The 25,972-nt window shown below is 45.9% G+C and overlaps 1 protein-coding gene across 6 annotated transcripts in view; it reads left to right on the top strand.

Moving 5' to 3' along the window:
• Positions 1–17,618, top strand: part of LOC126985482 (serine protease nudel-like) — a 30,314-nt gene extending 12,696 nt beyond the window's left edge. For 4 of the 6 annotated variants that reach the window (XM_050840448.1, XM_050840447.1, XM_050840446.1 and 1 more), the window contains 16 exons: positions 263–413; positions 2,398–2,519; positions 3,301–3,428; positions 6,006–6,760; positions 7,589–7,758; positions 9,000–9,116; positions 9,678–9,822; positions 10,420–11,046; positions 11,698–11,892; positions 12,425–12,581; positions 13,455–13,629; positions 13,988–14,197; positions 14,756–14,874; positions 15,290–15,441; positions 15,976–16,104; positions 16,504–17,618. In XM_050840448.1, the coding sequence (XP_050696405.1) occupies positions 263–413; positions 2,398–2,519; positions 3,301–3,428; positions 6,006–6,760; positions 7,589–7,758; positions 9,000–9,116; positions 9,678–9,822; positions 10,420–11,046; positions 11,698–11,892; positions 12,425–12,581; positions 13,455–13,629; positions 13,988–14,197; positions 14,756–14,874; positions 15,290–15,441; positions 15,976–16,104; positions 16,504–16,888 (3,737 nt within the window). In that variant the 3' untranslated portion in view covers positions 16,889–17,618. The remainder of the gene's footprint in view (positions 1–262; positions 414–2,397; positions 2,520–3,300; positions 3,429–6,005; positions 6,761–7,588; positions 7,759–8,999; positions 9,117–9,677; positions 9,823–10,419; positions 11,047–11,697; positions 11,893–12,424; positions 12,582–13,454; positions 13,630–13,987; positions 14,198–14,755; positions 14,875–15,289; positions 15,442–15,975; positions 16,105–16,503) is intronic. The other 2 variants (XM_050840445.1, XM_050840444.1) reach the window with 2 other exon arrangements.
• Positions 17,619–25,972: the final 8,354 nt, after the last annotated feature.

The following is a 25,972-nucleotide window of genomic DNA, read 5'->3' as shown; positions in this document are numbered from 1 at the left end:
CCCATTTTTTGTAACTTTTCCTTCATATTTTGCAGCTTTCCCATTTCTACATTCCCAACTTTTGTACCTCATTTTTTGCAGCTTTCCCATTTCTACTGTCCCCATTTTTGTAACTTTTCCTTCAGTTTTTTCACCGTTTCCATTTCTACTTTTTCCCATTTTTACCCTTTCTCACACTCTTCCTTCTCCCCATCCTTGCCCCATTATGACCCCTTTACACAATTCTCACCCCCTATTTTTTTTAACTCCTCCCCCCTTTTAGCCGTCAGCCTGCGTGAGGTGGAGCTCCCCGTGCTGTCCACCTGTATGGGAGACACTCACCTTGGGGACCACGAGGTGTTGTGTGCCGGCCACCCCCTGGGGCAGAAGGACGCCTGCCAAGGGGACTCTGGAGGACCCTTGATGTGTATTGGGTGAGTGGCGCTTCCTTTGTCTTTCTTCCTCTTCTTTTTTTCCTCTTATGTTATCTTCCATTCTTCCTCTTCTTTTCCTCTCCTTCTTCTCTTCTTCCTCTTCTCCTTTTCCTCTTCTTCTTTTCCTCTTATGTTATCTTCCATTCTTCCTCTTCTTTTCCTCTCCTTCTTCTCTTCTTCCTCTTCTCCTTTTCCTCTTCTTCTCTTCTTCCTCTTCTTCTTTTCCTCTTCATATTATCTTCCATCCTTTCTATTCTTCCTCCTCTTCTTTTCCTCTATCTTCTATCCTTTCTCTTCTTCCTCGTCTCTTCTTTTCCTTCATGAGTCACCTGTCTTATCTCACCTGAGCTATCCATTTACCTGATTTTACTTTTCCTCCACTAATTACCTGTCATTACCTGTATTACTTGTGTTTATCCAGGTACCCCATTAGCCCACTTCTTCCTCTCCTCCCCCCATTAGTTGCAACCTTGTTTATCTCTTTATTTTTTTTCATTCCCTCGTGTGTATTTGGGTGAATGGCTCTGCCCCTCTTCTTCTTCCCCTCTTCTTCCTTATATCTTATCTTTCTCTTCCCTTATTAGTATTGGGTGAGTGGATCTTCTTCCCCTTTCTTTTTTATCTCTTTTTCCCTCTTCCTCCTCTTCCTCTCCATCTTTCTCTACACACACACACACACACACACACACACACACACACACACAGAGGAAGGAGGGTACGTGCATGCCATCCACTCCTGATTGCATGAGTGAGTGAGAGGAGGAGGAGGAGGAGAGGGAGAGGGAGGGATAGAAGGGTAAGGATAGCACTGTTTTTCTTCCCACCCTCTCTCTCTCTCTCTCTCTCTCTCTCTCTCTCTCTCTCTCTCTCTCTCTCTCTCTCTCTGGCTCCTACGCAGTTTCTCTCCTTTTCATCATTTTGTTTATTTTTTATATTGTTGCTTTCATAATTCTCTCTCTCTCTCTCTCTCTCTCTCTCTCTCTCTCTCTCTCTCTCTCTCTCTCTCTCTCTCTCTCTCTCTCTCTCTCTCTCTCTCTCTCTCTCTCTCTCTCTCTCTCTCTCTCTCTCCGTAAACAAAGACAATATCTTCATCTGTTTTTCCCCTCCATTCTTCCCTTCTTCCTTGTCTTCTCTCCTTCCTTCCTTCCTCTTCTTCTTCCCCTCCTTCCTTCCCATCTCCCGTTCCTTCCTTCCTTCCCTTCTACCCGTCCTTCTATACTTCCCTTCCATCCCCTCTTCTCCCTTCCCCTCTCTTCCCCCTTTCCACATAAACGAGAACAAACAGAAGAATAAGGGCAATGACAATCATCCTATTTCCCCTCATTCCTCCTTCCTTCCCCTTCCTTCAAGAGTAATAATTTAATATACTCTGTTTCTTTCTCCCTCTCACTTGTCCCTCGTCCTCTTTCATATTCGTCTGTTCTCTCCCCCTCCGCAATGTCTCCCTTTTTATCCTTCTTCCCATTTTCTTTCCTCTTTTTTTTGCTCGTATTTCTCTTCCCCTTCTCTCCCTTGTCCCTCTTTCTTTTACTCTTCTTTTATCATCCATCCTTTCTCTTCTTCCTCCTCTCTTCTTCCTTATGCCTTATCTTCTCTTTCTCTTCCTTCATCAGTACTGGGTGAGCGTATTTTCTTCCCCTCTCCTCTTTATCTCCTTTTCCCTTATCTTCTCTTACTTATCCAATATTTCCTATTATCATACTCTTCTTCCTTCTCCTCTTTTGTTTATTTTCTTTTACCTTTCATTTTCTCTTCCTCTCCCTAGCTAACAACTCTCCTCTTTCCCTTCTCTCTCCCATGACATTATTTCCCCTTCCTCCTCCTCTTCCCCTTTTCTCTCCAACAATATTTTAAGTTCCCTTCTCCCCTCCCCTTCTTCCTCTCCCCTTCCCTCTCCAATTGATACACCTTCCCCTCTTCCTCCCCTCTCTCCCCTCCAAAGCCTAACCTCCCCTTTTCTCTCCCCCCCCCGCCCCCCCTGCAGGAGTGAGGAGGGGTGGGTACAGGCCGGGGTGGTGTCCTTCGGGGAGGGGTGTGCGCGCGCGGGTAATGCAGGCGTGTACGGTAGGATCACTCATTACCACGCCTGGATCATTAAAAGCATAGGTGAGTGTGTACCTGTGTGTGTTTTTGTTTTCTCCGTTAATATTTTTTGGGGGGGTTTTCTGTATTTTTTTCTTCATTAATATTTTTTGTTTTTCTTTGTCCTATTTTTTCTTTGTTTTTTGTTTGTTTTCCTGTGTATTTTCTTTCTTCATTAATATTTTTGTTTTTTGTTTTTCTTTCTTATTTTGTTTTTCTTTGATTTCGTTATCTTTTTTATATATTTTTGTTTTTGTTAATATTTTTTTTTGTTTTCTTTGATTTTTCCCCGTTTTTTTCGTTTTTTTGTTTTCTCTGATTTTTATTTTGCTTGGCTTTGTTTATTTTGTTTACCTGAGCATATTGGTTTTCTCTATTAACTTTTTTTGATGGTCCATAAATCAGCGGTCACCTGTCTCTCTGTTTACCTGTGCGAGTTCCAATTACTATCTTTTTAACTCTTTATTGTATTGCTTGTTTTAATTATTGTTTAGTCCGTCTGTTCTCCATTCATATATTGCTACTTCCACTATTTCTTTCATTGGTGTTTATCAAGTCCATTCCTCCTTCGTTTATTGCATATTTCAACTTTCTTTCAATTCAACTATCTTTCAATTGCACATTTTAACTTTTTTTCAACTGCACATTTCAACTTTCTTTCAATTCTATCCTTCATTCACTGTTCCCTTTAATTATTACGGAGATCCATGACTGCAAGTGTTATTATCCAGTCTATTCTGTCTTCATTTATTACTAATTACTCCACTAATTCCCCGTTACCTGCCCTCTTTCCCTTATCACACAGGTGGGAAGATGAGGGGGCGGACGGGGGGAGCGACGGGGGAGGTGACGGTAAAGCAGGTGTGCGGGGGCGTCACCTGTCGGCTCACGGGGGGCACCTGTCTACCGATCGAGAAAGTGTGCGACGGGAAGGTGAGTTTGGCCACCTGTTTGACGCCTCACCTGTAATTAACCTCATTTCTTGGTCATTATTTTATTAGGTCGCCATTTTTCTTATCTGTATATCATATCTCCTTCCTACTCCTCCTTCCTCTCGCTTTCTCCTCTTTCTCTTCCCCTTCCCTCTCCAACAATGGTATAACTTCCCCTCTTCCACTCCTCCTTCCTCTCGCTTTCTCCTCTTTCTCTTCCCCTTCCCTCTCCAACAATGGTATAACTTCCCCTCTTCCACTCCTCCTTCCTCTCCCCTTCCCCTTTTTTCTTCCCCTTCCCTCTCAATCAATGATATAACTTCCCCTCTTCCACTCCTCCTTCCTCTCCCCTTTCCATCTTTTTTCTTCCTTCCCTCTCAACAATGGTATAACTTCCCTCTTCCACTCCTTCCTCTCCCCTTCCCCTTTTTTCTTCCCCTTCCCTCTCCAACAATGGTATAACTTCCCCTCTTCCACTCCTCCTTCCTCTCCCCTTCCCCTTTTTTCTTCCCCTTCCCTCTCCAACAATGGTATAACTTCCCCTCTTCCACTCCTCCTTCCTCTCCCCTTCCCCTTTTTTCTTCCCCTTCCCTCTCAATCAATGATATAACTTCCCCTCTTCCGCTCCTCCTTCCTCTCCCCTTTCCTTTTTTTTCTTCCCCTTCCCTCTCAATCAATGATATAACTTCCCCTCTTCCGCTCCTCCTTCCTCTCCTTCCCTCTTTTCTTCCCTTCCTCTCCAACACTGGTATAACTTCCCCTCTTCCACTCCTCCTTCCTCTCCCCTTCCCCTTTTTTCTTCCCCTTCCCTCTCAATCAATGATATAACTTCCCCTCTTCCGCTCCTCCTTCCTCTCCCCTTCCCCTCTTTTTCTTCCCCTTCCCTCTCAAACAATGGTATAACTTCCCCTCTTCCACTCCTCCTGCCTCTCCCCTTCCCCTTTTTTCTTCCCCTTCCCTCTCAATCAATGATATAACCTCCCCTCCTCCACTCCTCCTTCCTCTCCCCTTCCCCTCTTTCTCTTCCCCTTCTCTCTCAATCAATGATATAACCTCCCCTCCTCCACTCCTCCTTCCTCTCCCCTTCCCCTCTTTCTCTTCCCCTTCTCTCTCAATCAATGATATAACCTCCCCTCCTCCACTCATCCTTCCTCTCCCCTTCCCTCTCAATCAATGATATAACTACCCCTCTTCCTCTCCTTTCCCCTCCCCTCTCTCACCTCCCCCTCCTCTTCTCTAAAGTCTAACCTCCCCTTCCTTCTAATACTACCTCTCTCTTTCCCCTCTTTCTCTTCCCCTTCCCTCTCCCACAATCATATATAGCTTCCCCGTTTCCTCTCCTCCCCCTCTCCCCTCCTCTTTCTCTCTAAAACCTACCCTCCCCTTCTTACTTCTCCCTCTCCCCTTCCCCCTTCTTTCTCTTCCCCTATCCCTCTCAAACAATGATATAACTTACCCTCTTTCTCTCCTCCCCAAAGCCTAACCTCCCCTTCTTCCCTCTCCCCTTTTCATCTCCTTTCTCTCCCCACTCTTCTCTCCTTTCTCTCCCCTTACTCCTCTCTCCTTTCTCTTCTCTCTTATCTCCCTTTCCTCCCCTTACATAACTCCCTCTTTTCTCCTAACAAACTTTTCCCTTTTCCCGGTAATTCTTTTCATTCATTTCCCTTTCGTTAATTTGTTCCTCCCCCCCTTTCATTTCCCTTACCACTAATTACCCCTTTCACTCCCCTTAACTCTAATTACTCCCTTCAGTCCCCCTTACCTTAACCACTTAACTCCACCTATCAATTAGTCATCCCTTTCAAGTACAGTTTTCCCTCGTTAATTACTTGTATTTATCTGTAGTAACTTTCCCTTTCACTCACTCTCCCTCACCTTTCTCCTTCCTCCTTCCACTAATCTTTCTCCTTTCTCCTTCCTCCTTCCACTAATCTTTCTCCTTTCTCCTTCCTCTTCTCACTAATCTTTCTCTTTTCTCCTTCCTCTTCTCACTAATCTTTCTCCTTTCTCCTTCCTCTTCTCACTAATCTTTCTCCTTTCTCCTTCCTCTTCTCACTAATCTTTCTCGTTTCTCCTTCCTCCTCCCACTCTTTCTCCCTTCTCCTTCACTTATCTCTCCTACCTCTTACCCCTTCTTTTTTCCATCTCATCTCCCCTTTCTATCTCCCCATTCGTAAGTTTTGTACCCTCACTCTTTTCTCCTTTCTCCCTCTACTCCCCTCTCCTTTTCCTCCTCGCTTCATCTCCCCTTCCTCCTCCTCCTCTATCTCCCCTTTCTTTCCACTCTTCTCATCTTCTCTCCCATTCATCTTATGTTCCTCCATACCAATTAACATTTTTCTCTCTGCCCCATTTCCCCTTTCCCTCCATTCCTCTTTTCTCCCATTTCCTTCCCCTTATCTCCCCTTCCTCCCCGTCATCCTCATTTCCCACCCCCCCTCACTAATCTTGCCTCCTCCTCCCTCCCCCACCTTATTCATCTCTTTCCTCCCATTTCCTCCCCCCTCATCTCCCCGTCGTCATCATTCCCCCCCACTAATCTTGCCTCCTCCTCCTCCCCCCCCCTTTGGCCCCTCAGGTGGACTGTCTGGAGGCCGAGGACGAGATGAACTGCATGGACTCCGGCTTCGAGGACGAGATAGAGAGCGAGAACAGAGTCGATGACCACGAGATAGAGAGCGAGAACAGAGTCGATGACCAAGACCAGGGCCACGATGAAGACCAAGATCGTAACTACAACGACGATGACTACTACGACTACTACGACGAAGGTGGGGAAGAGGAGGGGATGAATTACCGATCGAATTCCATTGCCAAGGATTCCAGCACCATATCCTCCCGTTCAAGTATTCCAGAAACGGTTCCCAGCACAGACAACGCAGATTCCAGTGTTCCTGATGCCATTCCCGAAGCAGAAGTCGCCCATTCCTATATTCCAAACCCAGAAATCTTCAGAAATCCAGAGGCCATTCCCAGTCCAGAAAATGGTGATTCCAGTATTCTTGAAGCCATTCCAAGCCAAGAAAGTCCTAATTCCAGTGTTCTTGATGGTATTCCAAATCCAGAAGTCTACTATTCCTATATTCCAAGTCCAGAAACCTATAATGGGTATATTCCAAAGGCTATTCCAAGGTCAGGTAACATTCCAGAGCACATTCCCAAGGTCTCTAGTTCTATAGGTTACCGGGCTCGAACTGGTGGCGACGTGACCTCAAGCGACCAGACCACCGCGCAGGGTCAGGACGCATGCGCAGTGAAGCGGGTCACGGTCGGAGAAGTCCTACAGGAGCTTGAGAGGATCCTGTGCAGTGCTGAGGAGTTCCTGTGCACTGAGTAAGCTTTTTTATTTTTTGTTTATTTATTTTAGGTTTCTTGTTTTAAATTTCTCCTTTTTCTTTTTTTTCCTCTCTTTTTTTTCTTGTTTATCAATATTTAGTTTTCTTGGTTCAAATTTCTCCCCTTTCTCTTTTTTCTTCTTTTTTTTTGTTTATTTTAGGTTTCTTGTTTCAAATTTCTCCTCTTTCTTTTCCATTCTCTTTTTTTTTTGTTTATCTATATTTAGTTTTCTTGGTTCAAATTTCTCCCCTTTCTCTTTTCTCTTCTTTTTTTCTTGTTTATTTTAGGTTTCTTGCATTAAATTTCTCCTTTTTCTTCCTTTTTACTTTCTTCTTATTTATTTACATTTAGTTTTCTTGTTCCAAATTTCTCCTAATTCTCTTTTCTCCTTTTTTTTCTCGTTTATCAATTTTAGGTTTCTTGCATTGAATTTCTCTTTCATTCTCTTCCTCTATTTTCTTGTTCATATATATTTAGTGTTCTTGTTTCAAATTTCTCGTTTTTCTCTTCCTCTTCCTCTTTATTTCTAGTTTATTTTTTTATAGTTTTGTTTCAAATGTCTTCTCTTTTCTTTTTTCTCACTCGTTTATTTTCATTTAGTTATCTCGTTTTCAATTTCTCCTTTCTCATTTTTTTCACTTTTTCTTCTCACCTTCTCTCCCCTCTTCCCTCCCCCCTTTTTTCTTTTCCTTCCTGCCTTCTCTTTCCCATCTATTTCACCTTCTCTTTCCCCTCTGCTCCACCTCTCTACCCTCACTTACCGCCCTCCCACCTTCTCTTTTCCCTCTTCTCATCTTCCCCTCACCCCCCCCCCCCCTCCTCCAGCGTGCCGGAGTGCGTGCCCGCGGCCAGCCGGTGTGACGGGTCGCCGCAGTGCGTGGACGGGTCGGACGAGCGGGCGTGTGGGTGCAAGGCGCGGCTGGAGGCGGCGGGGCGCGGGGACCTGCTGTGCGACGGTCACCCAGACTGTGCCGACCTTACGGATGAGGACTGTGGTGGGTGACTCTTGACCTTACTGAACTGTGACCCGAACCTGTCTTAGCCTGGTCTAGCTATAACTCTAACCTTGCCTAACTAACCCTAACCTCGTCGTACTGTGACCCTAAACTTCGTCTTTCTATACCCTTTTAAACTTGTCTTACTATAATCTTAAACTGTCTAACTATAATCCTAGCCTTGCCTAACTAACCCTAACACTATAATCTTAAACTGTCTAACTATAATCCTAGCCTTGCCTTACTAACCCCAACCTTGTCTTAACCTAGTCTAACTTTAACCGATCCTTAACAACTATAACCTTGCCTAACTAACCCTAGCCTTGTCTTACTATAACCTGAAACTTGTCTAACTCTAACCCCTAACCTTGCCTAACTAACCCCTGACCTTTCTTAACTTTGACCCTTAACTGTGCCTTACTATAACCCTAACATTACCCAACTTTAACCCAGGCACTGTTTGTTCATTCAGTAAATTCATATATGCTTCTTCTACCAAACAAAGTATATAAGCTCCTTCTTCGTTGATTTTTGCAATAACTTTCTGCCTGTCCTATGTTTAAAGACGGGAACAAAGACCTACACTGGGCGAAAAATGGACAAAGAAATTCAGCAAAGGAGAAGGGAAAGGAGAACACTTAAAATTGCGGTGGACGGACTGTGTGAAGAGCGGTTTCCCATAAATTATTTTCACTCGACTATAATTACCCTCCTTTTTTCTTCTTGATACGAGAGAACGAACAAATATACCTTTAACCCGTCCGCTGCGGTTGCCCCGGATTTTGCTTTCCTGGCAGCCTGGTAACATATAGTTCTAGGTCTTTCTCTGCCTCTGTGGTGGATAGTGGAGTGTTTCCCATGTGGTATTGGTGTGCTGGATATCCCTTCACTGGTAGCCTGGTAACATACACTCCCAGGTCTTTCTCTGCCTCTGTGGTGGATAGTGGAGTGTTTCCCATGTGGTATTGGTGTGCTGGATATCCCTTCACTGGTAGCCTGGTAACATACACTCCCAGGTCTTTCTCTGCCTCTGTGGTGGATAGTGGAGTGTTTCCCATGTGGTATTGGTGTGCTGGATATCCCCTCCCAAGGTGTAGGACTTTACATTTTTCTTCACTGACTTGTACCAGCCACTTTTTGTTCCATTCCTGTAGCTTGGTGATGGCTTCTTGTAGGAAATCCGCAGTCAAGGGGTTAAGTAAATTATAGAGTATAGACCTAACAAAATCGATCCTTCCCAGAGCCATGTGATGCTGAGGCGCCGTTCCACTGTGCCCGCAGCGGCCAGTGTGTGAAGGTGACCCAGCTGTGCGACACGCGGAAGGACTGTACCCACGGCGAGGACGAGATGGACTGCCGTGAGTGCTAAAGGGTCCGGGGGGAGGGGGGGAGATGGTATAGAGGGAAAGGGAGGGTAAAGAGGTAAGTTGAGGAGTTGATAAAGAGGAGGAGAATGGAAAAGGGAATAGAAGTAAGGAAGGGAAAGGAAAAATAAGGGAAAGTGATGCTATAGAGAAGGTAGAGAAGGGAAAAGACACTGTTGGGAATTAAGGGACGCTAACAGGAAGGAAAAAAAAGTAAAGATTGATTTAGAAGATGAGACAAAGGAAGAAAAATACAAATATATGATGATAAAGGGGAAAATAAGGCAGATAAAGGAAGAAATACGTATAAATAATCAGGGAAAAAAAAGTGATGAGGAAAGAAATCAGCAGACATATGACAACAAAGTAAAACAAAAATAGCACTAAATAATTGAACTTCTAAGTCCACCATCAAAACACCCACTTTCTTAATAATTGAACTCCAACTAAGCCCACCATCAAAACCCCCACTTTCTATGAGGCACCAATCGACACCCACTCTCTCGCACATTTCAACGGGGACTCAACTAACTTAACCATTCCCTCCTCCCCTAGTGGCACTCTACAACCGGACGGAGGTGCAGAAGGGGGTGGTGGAGGGCACTCTGATGCTGAAGGAGGGCACCACCTGGCACTCCCTCTGTCTCGGCAGCCTCCCCACGCACCTTGGCACCCACGTTTGTAAATACATCGGCTACAGGTGAATAGAAAATGGGAAGTGGGTTTGTTTACATTTTAAGTGTGTATTCTTACTATCCTGTGTCTATCGTCTACTATCCCTCCACTATCCCTCCATGTCCCTCTTACTATCCTCTATCTCTTACTCTGTACTCTCTATCTCTTACTCTGTACTCTCTATCTCTTACTATGTAGTCTCTATCTCTTACTCTGTACTCTCTATCTCTTACTCTGTACTCTCTATCTCTTACTCTGTACTCTCTATCTCTTACTCTGTACTATCTATCTCTTACTCTGTACTATCTATCTCTTACTATTTCACTTACTATCCTATCTATCGCTTATTATTCCTCTTAACTATCCTGTATATAGCGCTTACAATCCCTCCTACTATCTTCTTACGATTTTCACCATTATCATCATCCTCTTACATCTTCACCATCACTATCAACTGTTACTATCCTCTTCTTACAAATCCTTCACCAATACCATCACGTCTTCACCATCATTTTCACTACCATCACAATAACTATCATTACTATCCTTCTCCTACATCGTCTTCACTATTGCTATCACCATCATCTTACTAATTCACCCTTGCCAACACTATCTTTCACAGTGAGTTAGGAGGCATCAGCTACATCCAGGCACCGTCCTTTGCCGAGCCAGAGCCACGGAGAGCCAGAGAAGCAGAGCCAAGAGCCAGAGGACCAGAAGACAAAGAAGAAGGAAGAGGAGGAGGGGAAGAAGAAGGAACAAATGATGATGAAGGGGCGTTACTAAGAAGGGTTTTGGCTCTGCGGGAAGATGAAGATGAAGGAGGTAAAGAAAGGGGAAGAAGAGGAAACGAAGAAGGGGGAGAAAGGGGAAGAAGAGGAAACGAAGAAGCTGGAGAAGGTAAAGAAAGGGAAAGAAGAGGAAACGAAGAAACTGGAGAAGGGGGAGAACGGAGAAGAAGAAAACGTGGTGATGATAATAGTGAAGAGTCGTTACTGAAGAAGATACAAGGTTTGAAAGGTCTTGGTCAAGCGAGGGCAAGCACGTGTCAGCAAGCCGTCTTGAGGTGCGAGAGAGAGGCGTGTGGGAAGGCGGCGCTGTACTACTACGACAAGGTGACGCCCGTGGCCAAGGCGGGGGGCGTGCCGTGGGCGGGGTGTGTGCAGGTGAACGGCAGGTGTGCGTGTGGCGGCACCCTGATCAGTCACACCTGGGTGCTCACGTCTACTACCTGTATGGCGGATGTCAGGTGAGGGAAGTGTGGTGGTGGAGTTTGAAAGTGTGAAGGTGATGGAGTTTTAGTGATTTTATTTTAGTTTAGTTGTTTGATTTAGTTAAATTATTTGGTTTAGCTGTTTAGTAGTTACAGGTGTGTACGTGTTTAATTAGTGAGGAATTGTGGGTGCTCTAATGATTTTGTGGTTTTAATCTAACTTTGGAGGGTAACCTCAATGATTCTGAGGGTAAATGACTACCGTAACAAGAAAGCAATTTTCAGGATAACTAACAAACGATAATTATGAGATCTTCATTATATGACTGATTATGATGGAAGAAAAAGATTATAATAAAGTATGAATGATTGATTAAAGAAATATAAATGCATGACGGAAGAAAACAATAATTAATTATGATGGAAGAAAAAGATTAATTATGACTGAAGAGAAAAGGTTGACCGATTAAGATAGAAAAAAAATTGATAGAATAGGATGACATGAATACTAACCCCCCACCACCACCCTCTCCACCACCACCACCCTCTCCACCACCCTCACCACCCCCACCCTCACCCTCTCCACCACCACCACCACCCTCTCCACCACCACCCTCACCACCACCACCCCCACCCTCACCCTCTCCACCACCACCACCACCCTCTCCACCACCACCATCTCCACAGCCTCGCCAAGGACATCGTGGTGGTGGTGATGGGCTCCGTACACCGCGTTGGGGCTCCCACGCGTGTGCTGGGCGGCCACGAGGCGGAGCGGAGGGTGGGGCGCGTGCAGGGCGTTGAGGGCACGGACATGCTGCTCCTGCGCCTCGCCGACCCCATGCCCAGAACGGATTATGTCAACAGCCTATGCTTGCCCAGGTACTGTAGGTTATTGTTGTTTTGGTTGATGATTGATGCTGTTTGTTATTGTATTTGTTGTTGATATTGTTTTCGTTGTTTTGGTTGATTGATACTGATTTTGATGTTTGCTATTGAATATGTTGTTGTTGGTATTGTTTACAGGTGATTTACTAATTAGTGAAGCAGGGAAAAAGAAGCATGTCTAGCATTATTTAACCTGTCCATTTCTTGTTTTTATAGTTTTGTTATTTAAGGTTTATAAATTTCTCCTCTCCCTCTTCTTTATCAACTCCCATCACCTATTCTTCCATTCATAAACTCCCCTCTTCTTCTCTTTCCTTATCAACTGTAATTCCTTTCCTCTCTCCTTCTCTACTTTATCAAATCCCCTTATCAATCCTTTCCATCATCAATTCCCTCTTCTAAGTTCAAACTCGCATTTTCTCCCCTTCCCACATACACCCAAACTCCCCTCTCCACCATCACCTCCCCACTTCTCCCCCTTCCTAAATAACCTCTCCATAATCCCCCTTTTCTCCCATCTCCCCAGGTCGGCACCGGCGTTGGGGGTGGACAGGAGGTGCGTGGTGGCGGGGGTAAGCGAGAAGGACGGCAGGGAGAGTGTGGGCCTGCTCTTCAGTCCCCGGGAGGAGTGTGAGGACGACCACCTGTGTCCTGATGCTCGGTCTGGACAGGAATATTGCACGGTGAGAGAGTGAGATGGTGGATTAAGGTGAGGTGATGATGGTGGTGGAAGGTATAGAGGGAGAGGGGAAGAGGAAAGAGGAGAGTGAGAGGAAGAGGAGAAGGACGGGAAAATGGGAAGTAGAAGAGGAGGAGGAAGACTAGAGAGAGGAAAGAGAAACAGGTGATGATGGTAGAGGAAGGTAAAAAGAGAGAGGGGAGGAAGGGAAAAGGGAAGAGGAGAGTGAGAGGAAAAGAAGGATGGGAAAATGAGAGGTAGAAGAGGAGGAGGAATAGAGAGAAAAGAGAAACAGGTGATGATGGTAGAAGGTGAAATGATGATGGCAGAAAATAATGATAAAATAAACAATTTGGTATACACATTATTTATCTTGTGTATGTGTGCCTACCTCTGTGTGTATAGGTTAGGTAACACTTGAGGTTATAGCAATTAGTAGTGCCGTAGTTATAGTGGTAATAGTAATATAACTTGTTGTAATTCACCTTTTAGAGCTAAATTACTCTTCCACCCATCACTTCCACCCCATCTCCCCTCACCCCCACCCACCATCACCACCACCTACCTCCACCCCTATCACTCCCATCCTCATCCCACCACCTCCCCTAACCTCCCATCCCCCTCACTCTCATCTCCCCTCACCCCATCATCCATCCACCTTCATCCCTATCACCCCCTTCTGCCTCCACCCCTATCACTCCTTCCTCAACCTCATCCCACCCATTTCCCCCATCACCCCAACCTCCTATCCTCCTCACTTCATCTCCCCTCACCCCCATCACCCATCCACCTTTATCCCTATCGCCACATTTTACCTCCACCCCCATCACTCCCATCCTCCCTAACCTCATCCCACCCATTCCCGTCCCCCCGCCAGGAGTCTTGGTCAGGGGTGGTGGCGTGTCAGCAAAGCGTGGAGACCAACCCCACGTGGGAGGGCGTGGGCGTGTGGGCGTACCAGCGGGGGGCGGGGGAAGGGGCGCCGTGCCGAGTCTCCCACCAACACCCGCTGCTCACGGACGCCCACCTCACCGCCCTACACCTCATCATGGGTACGTGGGGGGAGTATTGAGTATGTAGTTGGGAGATGTGTTGGTGGGTGGGGGGGTGGGGGAGGTGGGGGGAGGGGGACGTGTGCATGGGTTGTGTGCATACATGACTTGGTGTGTGCATACATGACTTGGTGTGTACATACATGACTTGGTGTGTACATACATGACTTGGTGTGTAGCTACGTGCTATCTGTGTGTACGTGAATCTATGTGTGAAGGCTACGTAGATTTCTATGTGCGTGGTTTAATGTCAACGTGAATTCCTCGTTCCTGTCACTCTCCCATTTCTTTTCCCTTCTCCCATCCATTTCTTTCTCCCTTTCCCCCCTTCTCTCACTCACTCACCCTTCCTCCCCAGACACAGACGAGGCCCCTTCCGCCCCTGCAACCCCTGTAGCGTCGTGTGAGGGGAGGATCTGCGCCACGGGTGTGTGTGTGGGCCCCGGGCAGGACTGTGACGGGACCCTGGACTGCCCCGACCTGTCCGACGAGCCGCCCACCTGCCCGCCGCTCGTCACCACCTGTCTGCCTGTGAACACGACTGACCTGCCTCCTAGTGATTTGTGCGGTGAGTGTGGTTAAGGGGGTTGTTAGTGCGCGTGGCCTATGTGCTCATCTCCGTGTCTTTGGTTAGATACTGTTAGTGTTGTTTGTGGTGAAGTAAAAGGGTGTCAAAGAGGAATGATGATTAATAATAAATGTAAGTGAATGTAATTGAATATAAATGAGTATACGTATGAGTATATGTGTATTTGTGATGAGGTGAACGTATGAATTAAAGAGGAATTGTGAGTATTAAGGCGTTATGAAAATATTATTGAAGTAACAAGATCTCTCTTCCTTCTTTCCCATTCTTGCTCATTCACCTCCCCTTCCTTCCCCTCCCTTTCCCCCTCCTTTCTTTCTCATTATTCCCTTTTTTCCCCTTCACTGTCCTTTGTTTTTATATCTCCCCTTCCTTCCATAACCCTTTTTTATTCCCTTAACTTCTCTCCCTTATTCCTCTCTTCCTTCCCCTCACTCCCCAAGCATATTATTCCTACACTCCCTTCCCCAGCCCCTCTCCCCCCTCACCCCCTCTCCCCAGCATCACGTTGACATCCTTCCCGTCTTTCCTTCCCATCAGAGTGCCCCGCGGGGAGGTGGGCGTGCCTGAGTGGGACGTGCATCCCCATGGGGAGTGTGTGTGACGGGGTAAAGGACTGCCCAGGGGGAGAAGACGAAGAGGACTGCTCATGTTGCAAGGTAAGAGGAGGGAAGAGGAGAGTGAGAGGAAGAGGAGGAGGACGGAGTGAAGGTTAGAAGGGAGAGGAGAGAGAAAAATAAAGGGAAAGAGGAGGACTGAAGGGTAGAGAATGAGAGGAGAAATGGGAGGAAAGGGGAGAGTGAGGATTAGAAGTGAAGGAGTAAGGGAGAGGAAAGAGAAAAATAAGGGGAAGGAGGGTAGGAAACGAAAGGAGAGTAGGAAGGAGAGTGGAGAGGAGTGAGAGGAGGAAGGGGAGGTAGTGAGATGAAATTGGAGAGTGAGACGAATTAGAGGAGGAAAGAAAAGATGCTGGAAACGATGACAGAAATTCATCGGTTAGAAAAGAAATATATATCTATACCTGCTTATCTACCTGTGAGGCCATTAACGACTCACTAAGGGTTAATCATACAGGTGTTGAGGCTGAAGATGATGCCGGAGAAGATTTGTGACGGCAAGCTAGACTGTGATGACCAAACTGATGAGGAGAACTGTGACTGCCCCACCACCACCACCACCACCACCTCTAATGCTACCACTAATGAGCGCGCTTTCAGGTGTTACAGGTAAGATATTTGTGCTACCGTGGACAGGTGTGTTTTATTTGTTACATTTATATTTTACCATTCTTTACCAGTTTCTTTTTTCTTTTTTTTTTTACATCAGAGGACACGGCTCAAGGGCAATAGAAAAAAAAAAGAAAAAAAAAACGCTACTCGCCGCTCCTAACTTCATCTTTCGTTACTTAACCTTTACCTTTCTTTTATCTATCATTACCTATATTTACCTTTATTTTCCTATCTTTACCTTTCGTTATCTTTTATCTTTCCTTTACTATTCCCTTATTCAAGCTCTTGTTTATATTCTACTGTTCTTTCCTTTCCCTGACTTTCTCGCTTCATTCTACGCTTCCTTTCCTCACATTTGCTTTATTCTCCCTTCTCCCTTCTTTCTTCACACTTCCATCATGCCTATCCTCCCTTCTTCCCTCGCATAACTATCTCTTCTTCCTTCATTTATTCTCCCTTCTAGCATTCTATATGCCACTCCTTTTCCATCAACTCGAACCTACCTAATCTCCCTTCTCCCCACATCCCCAGGTCGTCTCCCCAGTCGTGTGTGGGGAGACGGATGGTGTGTGACGGGAACAAGGACTGCGGGGCGGGAGAGGACGAGAGGAACTGCATCACCCTGGCGCCCAACGTGACGGTGGTGGAGGATGCGTTAGGGTGAGTGGAGGGGGAAGGAGAGATGGAAGGGGAAAGGAGGAGAGAAGGAGAGAGAAGGGGAGGAGTGAGCGAGGTAAAAGTAAAGATTTGGGAGTGGAAAAAAAAAGAGGAAAGGGAAGACCTGAGAGGGGGAAGAGGGAGGGGGAAAGGAAATGTAAGCAAGGAGGAGAGAAGAGGAAAAAAGTGAGTGAGGGAGGGAGAGGTAAAAAAAAAAAGGTGGGAGAGTAAATATAGGAGGAAAGACGTGAAAGAAGAAATCATTCAAGAAAAGGAGGAAGAGGAGAGAGAGGAGGAAAAGAGGGAGAAAGGAACAAAACTAATCATAACAAACCATAACCACAAACCCCAACACAAACCGTAAACAAACATACTAACTAACCCATTCTCAACCCCATTCAGGCGCCCCACCACCAAGACTCCATCCGGTTACCTGCTCGTGAAATTGGCTGGCACCTGGTACACCTACGCTAACGAGATGTGGGATGTTTACCTGTCCCACCTCATCTGCCTCCAGCTCGGCTACTTCATGGCGAACGTGACTGAGGCGAGGGAGATTGCGGCCAACGGTGTGGTGTTGCAATGGGAGGGGGGTGAGATGGTGGTGGAGGAGGTGGAGAGTGGTGTAGTGGAGGTGGTGTGGATTGAGTGCGATACGGAGAAGAGGGAGATTGTGAGGAGGTCTATTTCTGGTTCCTCCTCCTCCTCCTCCTCTTCTTCCTCTTCTTTGGATTATTCGTCTTTCCTATCGGCTCTTATACGAATGAGGAAATGGAAGGGAGAATGATAATAATGGTGATTCTTCTCTTCTCTTAAACGAATGAGGAGATAGAGAGAAGAGTGAAAATGGTGATTGTTTATGCATTCTTCTTTCATCTCTCTTCTTAAACGAATGAGGAGATAGAGAAGAGTGATGATGATGGTAATTATGTTTGTTCTTCTCTGTAACTCCCATTCTCTTTTCTGTGTTTGTATATACAGTTGTTTTAATTGATTGAGAATGTTTAAGTTTGGTTTTAGTTTCTCGTTTCTATCCATATTTCTTAGTGTTGTTTATTATATATATTGATATTATAGTTAATTTTATCTGTGCGTCGTTGTCTTAATATTACCAGTAGTGTGTGTGTGTGTGTGTGTGTGTGTGTGTGTGTGTGTGTGTGTGTGTGTGTTAGTATTATCAATAGTGTGTGTGTGTGTGTGTGTGTGTGTGTGTGTTAGTATTATCAATAGTGTGTGTGTGTGTGTGTGTGTGTGTGTGTGTGTGTGTGTGTGTTAGTATTATCAATAGTGTGTGCGTGTGTGTGTGTGTGTGTGTGTGTTAGTATTATCAATAGTGTGTGTGTGTGTGTGTGTGTTAGTATTATCAATAGTGTGTGTGTGTGTGTGTGTGTGTGTTAGTATTATCAATAGTGTGTGTGTGTGTGTCAATTGTGCTTTTGTCTAAGTTATTGAAGTTGTATGAATTTTGCATTAATTAAAGAAAAATCATGTTATTAATATACTAAACTAAGCGCTATTTTGGTGTAAGTATCCACCTTACTAACTGATATAGCATAAACTCTTACGTGCTTGAAGATAATCACTAACATCTTGAATAACGATGAAAAGATGTCAGGGTGCTAAGCGTTTAGTTTTGTTTCAGTGTGCCCTTATTTCCGCGTTTTCTTTCATAACACCAACTTTACCATTTTCTCATTGCAAGGAGCCGCCAAAATTGAACTGCGAAAGGGTTTTGTTAAGATAGCAAAACAAAAAATAAAAATAATGAGCCCTTAGGAAACAATAACCAAATGTTTTATTCTATTTTATTTTTTCTCTCCATATTTCTCTCATTTATCAACAATATAACCATTCTGTATTTTTTTATATTTTATCCTTCACTATTTATTTTCCTTATCAACGCTGCATAACACCAATATCTTTGTTATTCTTGTTTATCTTTTTCTCTCCCCGATTCTCTTTTCCTTTAATAACTACACTACATAACCTATTCATTCTTTCTTATCATATTTTCCATCAACACCCTTTACCCCCCAATCTCAAATAGAAACTTAGCTCCCTCGAAATAATAGCCTAGTCCCTCCTCCTACAATGGTAACCTAGCCCCCCTCATACAATGGTAACTTGGCCCCCTTGAATAGCCTAGCCCACCCTCCTCTTATAAGATAACCTAGCCTCCTGAAATAGCCCCCCCCCCCCTTTTCAATAATTTATAGCCTACCCTCCTCTCGTTAAATGGTAAACTATACAGGATTCATTAGTGGTAGCCTAACCCCTTATGATACTAAACGACCCTCCATTACGCCCAAGGGAATTAATTAAATAGTCTATCATACGAAATAATGGCGAAATACCCCCCAAAAAAACTACGAAATAATGGCGAAATACACCCAAAAAAACTACGAAATAATGGCGAAATACCCCCCAAAAAAACTACGAAATAATGGCGAAATACCCCCCAAAAAAATACGAAATAATGGCGAAATACCCCCAAAAAAAACTACGAAATAATGGCGAAATACCCCCAAAAAAAACTACGAAATAATGGCGAAATACCCCCCAAAAAAACTAAATAATGGCGAAATACCCCTCAAAAAAACTACGAAATAATGGCGAAATGAGATATAATGGCGAAAAATCTAAATCCCCAGTCAAAAAACTAATGGACATATTATATAAAATAGATAAGAGAAATATAACTCCTTAGTCGAACGGAATAAAAAAGGGCAACTATAATAATCATTGGCAATAATGAAACTGATAGACCTTTGCCAAATATATATAATAAAAATGGACAAGGATAAATAATGGGCATTTTTCGTAAATTTTTCCCGCATATTTCTTACAGCAAGGGACACAGCTGAAGGGAAATAAAACCAACCGGGAAAAAAACGCCAGACGCTGTTGCCATACCACTGATAGAAGCTGGAAGGCAATAATGGACAAATTTATATAAGACGAATTAATAAAGCAACCACGAAAAACCTTAATCATGTAGCTATCATATATCTTGACTTACTCGGAGGCCGGTGTTGGGTGGACAGACGAAACTAATATAAAAAAAATAATTGAATATCTTTACTTACCTGTTGCGTTGATTACCGGGTGACAGGTGAAGGTCTAATCTCTCCAGGTGAAGCACAGGTAAGATCCAGCACTAAGGTCGTTAATCCACAATGGCACCACACAATAGTGACCTCTAACGATTTTTTTTTACTTTTTCGACCCTAACACAAAAAAACATCACTTACACTTAAAATTATCGGTTGTCAACGCTATTACTTTTATTCCTGGGCACTGCAGTTGATGGTTAAGCGTTAAGGAAGGTTTGGTAAGTTAAATAGAGGCGTTAAAAGTGTAATAATATGTTTGTTTACCTCGGACCGCCGCACGACACACTTACTCCCCACGAAGGTTTGAATGAGACTGAAGTGACGTCACGTTATCATGGCACCGATATTTTGATGCATTCGATTCCAGTGTCATTTTAATTTTTTTAATTTTTCCACTACACCCTTAGGTATTAACGCCATGACAGGTATATGATATTATGTAGTATATTTTACTGTTCATGGAAATTATACAAAGTCAGCGGAAGGGTTTGGATTTGAGGGAAGCCAAGTAAACTCAGAAGTTAACGATTTCTTATTTTTCATTTAATCCATCAGTATTAACAACATGACAGTTTACAATCTAGTCAAGTATATTTTAGTGCTTGTGAAAATTATATGGAGTCAGTGGAAGAGTTTGAATTTAATAAGGGAAAACGATAGAAGAGTTAACCTCTTCACTACGAGACGCGGGAAATGGCTTCAGTGGCGCGTGCGTGAGTACCCATTTGCTCTTGGCGACCCAAATGCTTCCCATCTTTCCGTATCGGAGAGACTTGTTGTGAAAATCCTTGGTAACCTACTTGATGAAGGCAGACACATCATAACTGATAATTGGTACACCAGCCTAAATTTATCTGACTACTTGCAAACTCGAGCAACAATGCTGACGGGTGCAGGCAGGCAAGGGAGAGGGCCGCCCAAAACAGTTCAACACGAAGACCTTGAAAAAAATCAGGCTTTGTTTGCTAGAAAAAGGAAATACCTTGTTAGTGAAATGGAAAGACAAAAGGGAAATCTGTCTCTTGTCCACCAAGTATGAAGCAAATATAGTGGAGAAAACTAACACATACTGTTGTGCTGGAAGCTTCCCCCGGCGACCATAGGCGTCTAGAAGGCTCCCGGAGAAACGACGAGCAATGGGGCGGGGAGCAAGGCAGTGTTGCCACTTTTGTCTCGGGTGCTACCCACAAATATGGTACATTTACCCACAAAATACCCACAAATTTTGATGCAACTCCCACAATTTTACCCAAAAATGTTTTTGCTCATTTTTTATAATGATTGCCCGTTCCAACTTTCAAAGTGGGTTAAGTCAACAACATAATTATATATACATGTCAATATATTTTTGCATCACTATTTGACATAGAAATTGCTGTTAAAATTTATTTTAAATCAATAGAACATTTTTTTCTGGTAAAGCAGGTACCAGTAGCCAAAAATGCACAGTAGCCTACAACAGAAACTAAAATAAAAAAAAATCTTTTGCTTCATTCACTATTAAAGCTAACTGGCCTGACTGGTTATAATTTTTATTACTATATATAATGCAGGCTGCAGCTGCAGTAGCCCCCTCCCAAAATATTAATAAATAAACAACATAAACTAAAACAATCTTTGGTTAAGATTCGTTTTAGGTCCGTGCCAGTATCTCATTACCTACCTTATGAAACATCAGTATCTCTTCATATATCTTATCTACAAACCTTCAACAGTCATGGAAACACTTTGAAAATCCAATTCAAGGACTTTTTTTTACTCTTGAAAATAGTGGATAATGTTTACGAAAGCGCGACGGTGCAGCCGGTGTTGCGAGAAATACCTCCTTGCTGAAATAAGTCACATATACATGTGGGGGGGGGTCCAGTTAGAAGGGGGGCTAGAGGGGGGCGCAGCCCCCCCGTTAGTAGGTCGTAAAGTTCAGTTGGAGTAGTTTAAATATGCTCCACGACCCTAAACCCTCTGCGAGCTATTTTACGGCTGCAGCGTCGTCGCGGCCGCCGCCAGAGGAGGCGACGTGCTTCCGTAAACATTATCCCTTATTTTCAAGAGTAAAAAAAAAGTCCTTGAATTGGATTTTCAAAGTGTTTCCATGACTGTTGAAGGTTTGTAGAAAAGATATATGAAGAGATACTGATGTTTCATAAAGTAGATTATGAGATACTGGCACGGACCTAATACGAATCTTTACCCAATCTTTTGCTTCACTATGAAGGTTAACTGGCCTGACTAATTATACACTATTTTAATCAGTTTCTAGGAATCTAGAGAAACTGTCCCTTCATCATCCTTCTCTTCCACACCACCTTAAGCTCCAAAGTTCCTTATCATGTCACTGGAGGGTGGGAAACTTGAATAGTTCAGCGACTGCAGTGCCAGACCATAACAGATCTGTAAAATGTCTTTTACCGATCTTACACTTAAACTTCCTAAATTTCGAATGAACCACATTCATCTGTGAAAAAATTCTTGCAGCCCCGAGGTTGCTGCTCAACTGAACGATTCAGAGCGAAGAGTAGTGACTGATACACAACCGGAAAACCCGTCAACCTCCGTGAACATGATCAAGACAGGAATGCGTGCTCAGTCATGTCGTACTATATAGTTACGCAATATTTAAGTACGTTCGTATGCCCCCAAATTACCGACAAGTACACTGAATATCCACAAAATTTACCCACAAAAATTATGTAAAATGGCCTCATCCACAAAGGCACCCACAAAGAGTCTGCTTACCTGCAGATTTGTGGGTAAAACCCACAAAGTGGCAAGGTGAGCCGTCCAGGCCACACGGGGCGCGGCCAGGCGCCAGGCGGGAAGTGTTGCCAACTCGCATATATTTTTGCTACATGTTCTTGTATGATCTGAAATATACTGTAATTTTCTAGACTGTACTGTTCTGGATATATATAGGAGAAGAGGGCGAGAGAGGGCCAGTCCCAGTCTGCAGTGCTTGCTAATGTAAACACACCAAATGTTCATAAGGAGAGAGTAGTAAGCAACACGCATCAGTTCATACTTTTTGAAGGAAGAAAAAGAAAGAGGTGCAAGGTGTGCTAGTGCTACCCACCACACAAAGACACCAGGTATCATTGCCCAGGATGTGATGGCCATTCCTCTGCTTTATTTTCCTTCTGGGTTATTTTACTTATGCGAGGAATCTGCGGTAAACAAAGCTACACTTTGATTTTTTCCTTTTTTCGAATACCTCATACATACATGACCTGTTTTATTTTAGTTGATTTTTTATCAGTGATAAAGGAAGTCCATCTCTAGGCAAAAAAAAATATGGTAACCTCACACTAACCTCCAGGGGTGATGTGCTTTGCATCCAAGTAAAGACTTATTCTTTGTGTGTGTGTGTGTGTGTGTGTGTGTGTGTGTGTGTGTGTGTGTGTGAACATTTTTTTTTTTTCAGCCTGAGAGGAGTGAGGTGGCGACAAAGAGACTATACACGTATATAGTCTCTTTGGTCCGATCTGTGGCCTCCCCTAATTTTTTTTTTTTTTTACATCTAAGGAGACAGCTCAAGGGCGAAAAAAAAAATAAAAAAAAGGCCCGCTACTCACTGCTCCCGAACAGAGGTTAACCCTTTCAGCGCGATAGGCACGGGCGGGGTGCCGGGGCGTGGCGTGCCTGAGGTGGTACCGGCGCCTCCTTCGTGCCAGGCCAGACATTTAAAGGAGTGTCCAAAATCAGAGGTTAATTTCGGGAGGAGAGGTGTCCTGATACCCTATAATGCTAGGGGTACATCTTTGAGGAGGAGGAGGGGGAGGAGGCCGGCCGGCTATAATGATGTTACGGCTGCCTGAGGTTCATGCCAAGAAGTGACGTCACCGAGCGGGAAGGTCTGTGATTGGGGCACGCACGAGGGTCTACGAGGATCTTGGGGGACGCCGGCAGGCAGAGCAGCTGCAGTTGGATTCGAACCTCGGTCGGGACTTGAGGCTTGTAGCGTGGCGGTACACGGACCCCCTTGGAGAAAGTGCCTGGAATTGGTGGTGTTTGGGTTTGTGGACTTTATTAGAGGGTTTCGACGGTCAACAAGTGGCCGGACCCCGGTGGAACAGTGTGGGAACTGTGACAAAGGAAATAAACCACGTTAAACCGGCGGATTGTGTTTCTCTGAGCCCGCCGAAGTGGTTTGCTTTCTCCACAGTAAAGTGCACTGGTGGCCAGAGGCTCGGAGCTGGAACACACTGTAGGTACGCCTGGGTACAGCAGCCCGGGGACCACACCAGTCCCGAACGGAGTAGTTCATCCACCCATCCAGCCACCAGCCAGCTCCCACAGAGCTCCTGGGTTGCGCCACTCAGCCTCAGGCAGCTCTGCGCCTGGGCTGCTGGGCGCCTGGTCCTGCCTTCGTCGCTGGCCCTCCGTTGTTACTCGTGTCTGTGGCGGCGGCAGTGTCCCCCCCACCTCACACCCCGTCACCCCTCTTACTTACAGGCCTGGGCCAAGGCCCAAGCCCCTATAGGCCCTGTCGGGTAAATCTTTAAAGCGAAGTAAGCCGCCCACACAACTACAACCCAGCAACCCCAGCGGGCTCACAGCTCTCAATCAAAACCCTCTCTCAACACAACCACCACGCCGCCGCACAGAAGTCGAGAGCAGATGACACACACCACCCACCACCACCACCAGCACCAGCCCCGCCATGAATCAGGCCGCCCAGCAGGAGGCACAGGGAGAAGAGGTCACTCCTCGCTGCTCTAGAAGACTCGTGGCACGGAGGGTAGTTTGGCTTGCCGTCCTGTCGGGGTCACTGTTGTTAGCACTCGTTGTAGGGCTTGTGACAGTGCACGTAACAAGAAGCGATATTACCAGCACGACCGCAAGTGAAGTCACACCCTCCGCCGTCACCCACTCCAGTGAAAACAGCGACACAAACTTGCGCCCAACAGAACACCCAAGTAAGGAAAGCGATACGAGCCTCCACGTGACTGAACGCCTTGATACCGCGAAGACAAACCATCGAGTGACCACCAGGAGTCTTGATAACCAGTGTAAGTCTGACGATGATACAAATATAATACGTGAGTGGGATGAGCAAAACACGGCTTCCAAGAGTATCTGTGCCCCAAAGCCTCATTACATTTACGACAAGAAGTTTGGAGGGCATGGAGTCATCGTAAACAGGTGTCCCGGCGGCTGTGGCACATGTCCACACGCCTCACATACGTGTAGGAGTATTGGGACAAAAGAGGTTGAAAAGCTTGCACAATTTACTGCTAATGGCGAAAGGTGTTACAAAAAGGTGTTAGTGAAGGAGGACACCGAATGTATATGTGACGTTGGTGCTAATTTTTGTCCCCATGACGAAGAGATGAAAATTATTCCGTGGTGATAAGGAAAGGGAGGGAGAGGAGGAGGAAAAAAAGCAGAGAACGAAAGAAGGAAGGGGAGGAGAAGTTAGAATTAAAGGAGGAAGAGATGGCGGCGATGATAAGGAAAAGAGGACGAGGAGAGAAGTGCTGCGCAGTGCTTTGTCCCCACCACACCACCGTGCCTTTCCCCTTCCCGCCGTCCTTAGCCCAGGCCACGTGTCTCCCTCCTCCCGCAGTGCTGTCCCCACCACGCCGCCGCGCCCCTTCCCCTCCCCTTCCCGCCGTCCTTACCCAGGCCACGTGTCTCCCTCCTCCCACAGTGCTGTGTCCCCACCACGCCGCCGCGCCCCGTCCCCTTCCCGCCGTCTTTAGCCCAGGCGCTGGTGAGGAGCGGGATACCACACCGCCGCATCCTTAACCCAGTGCAATGCGGGGATGGAGTGGAGGTCCTGGCCCTGGAGTTGCATGTGGGAGGTCTTTTGGTCCACGCCTACAACATCTACAGGAGTCAGAGACACGAGCTTGAAGCCGGGGAGCTGCTCGGCCTGGCAGCGCATACAAGTCTCCTGGTGGCGGGGGACTTCAACGCCCACCATCCCTCGCTGCAGTCTGTGTCCTCCACTAACGCGACGGGTCGCCATCTGGCAGCAGTGCTGGAAGAGGTTCCGGAGATCAGGCTTCTCAACACCGGCGAGTCCACTCACGTCCGGGGAGGGCGGCTCGACCTCACCCTGGTGTCCAGCGACCTGGCGGCTGGCGCTACCTGGCAGACGCACCCCACCCTCACCAGCGACCACTACGCTACACTCACCACCCTCGCTGTGGCCCCGCCTGTCCCGCCACGTCCCCAACCTAGGTGGAACACCAGAAGAGCGGACTGGGGCAGGTTTCAGAGGACACTCGACAGCTGGTGGGCCGAGTATGAGCCGCAGGGCGACCTACACCAGCAGGAACAGGACCTGACGGCAGCCATCCAGCATGCAGCGGACGCAGCCATCCCCAGAACCGACCCGGGTCGCCGCCGCCGCCCGGACTGGTGGTTCTACACCGAGGAGGTGAGGGAACACAACCATAGAGTAAACTTACACCGAAAGCTGTACAAGAAGAGACCGACCCCCTCCAACCTGAGGCTCCTGCAGGACGTGGTGAGTCGCGCGCGGGAGGTGTCTCAGCAGGCCAAGGAGGACAAGTGGCTGGAGTGGTGCGCTACTTTCAGCCAGCACACCTCCCTGAGCCAGCTGTGGAGGACCGTCCGCACAGTTTCCGGTGCCGCCCCGTCGCGCCCTGCCGCCCACCCACAACCAATCCAAGAAGCTGAGAGGCTGGTCGACGATTTCACTTCCCGTGGCGCCAGCACCCAGCTCCCTCCTCGCACACACCGCCTCCAGCAGCGGCTCAGGCCGAACCGCGAGGAGGTGACGAGGGAGGCGT

Source organism: Eriocheir sinensis, chromosome 59, assembly GCF_024679095.1.
Source record: "Eriocheir sinensis breed Jianghai 21 chromosome 59, ASM2467909v1, whole genome shotgun sequence".
In the NCBI taxonomy this organism is placed as follows: Eukaryota; Metazoa; Arthropoda; class Malacostraca; order Decapoda; family Varunidae; genus Eriocheir; species Eriocheir sinensis.
This window is presented reverse-complemented; position numbering and strand designations above follow the sequence as displayed.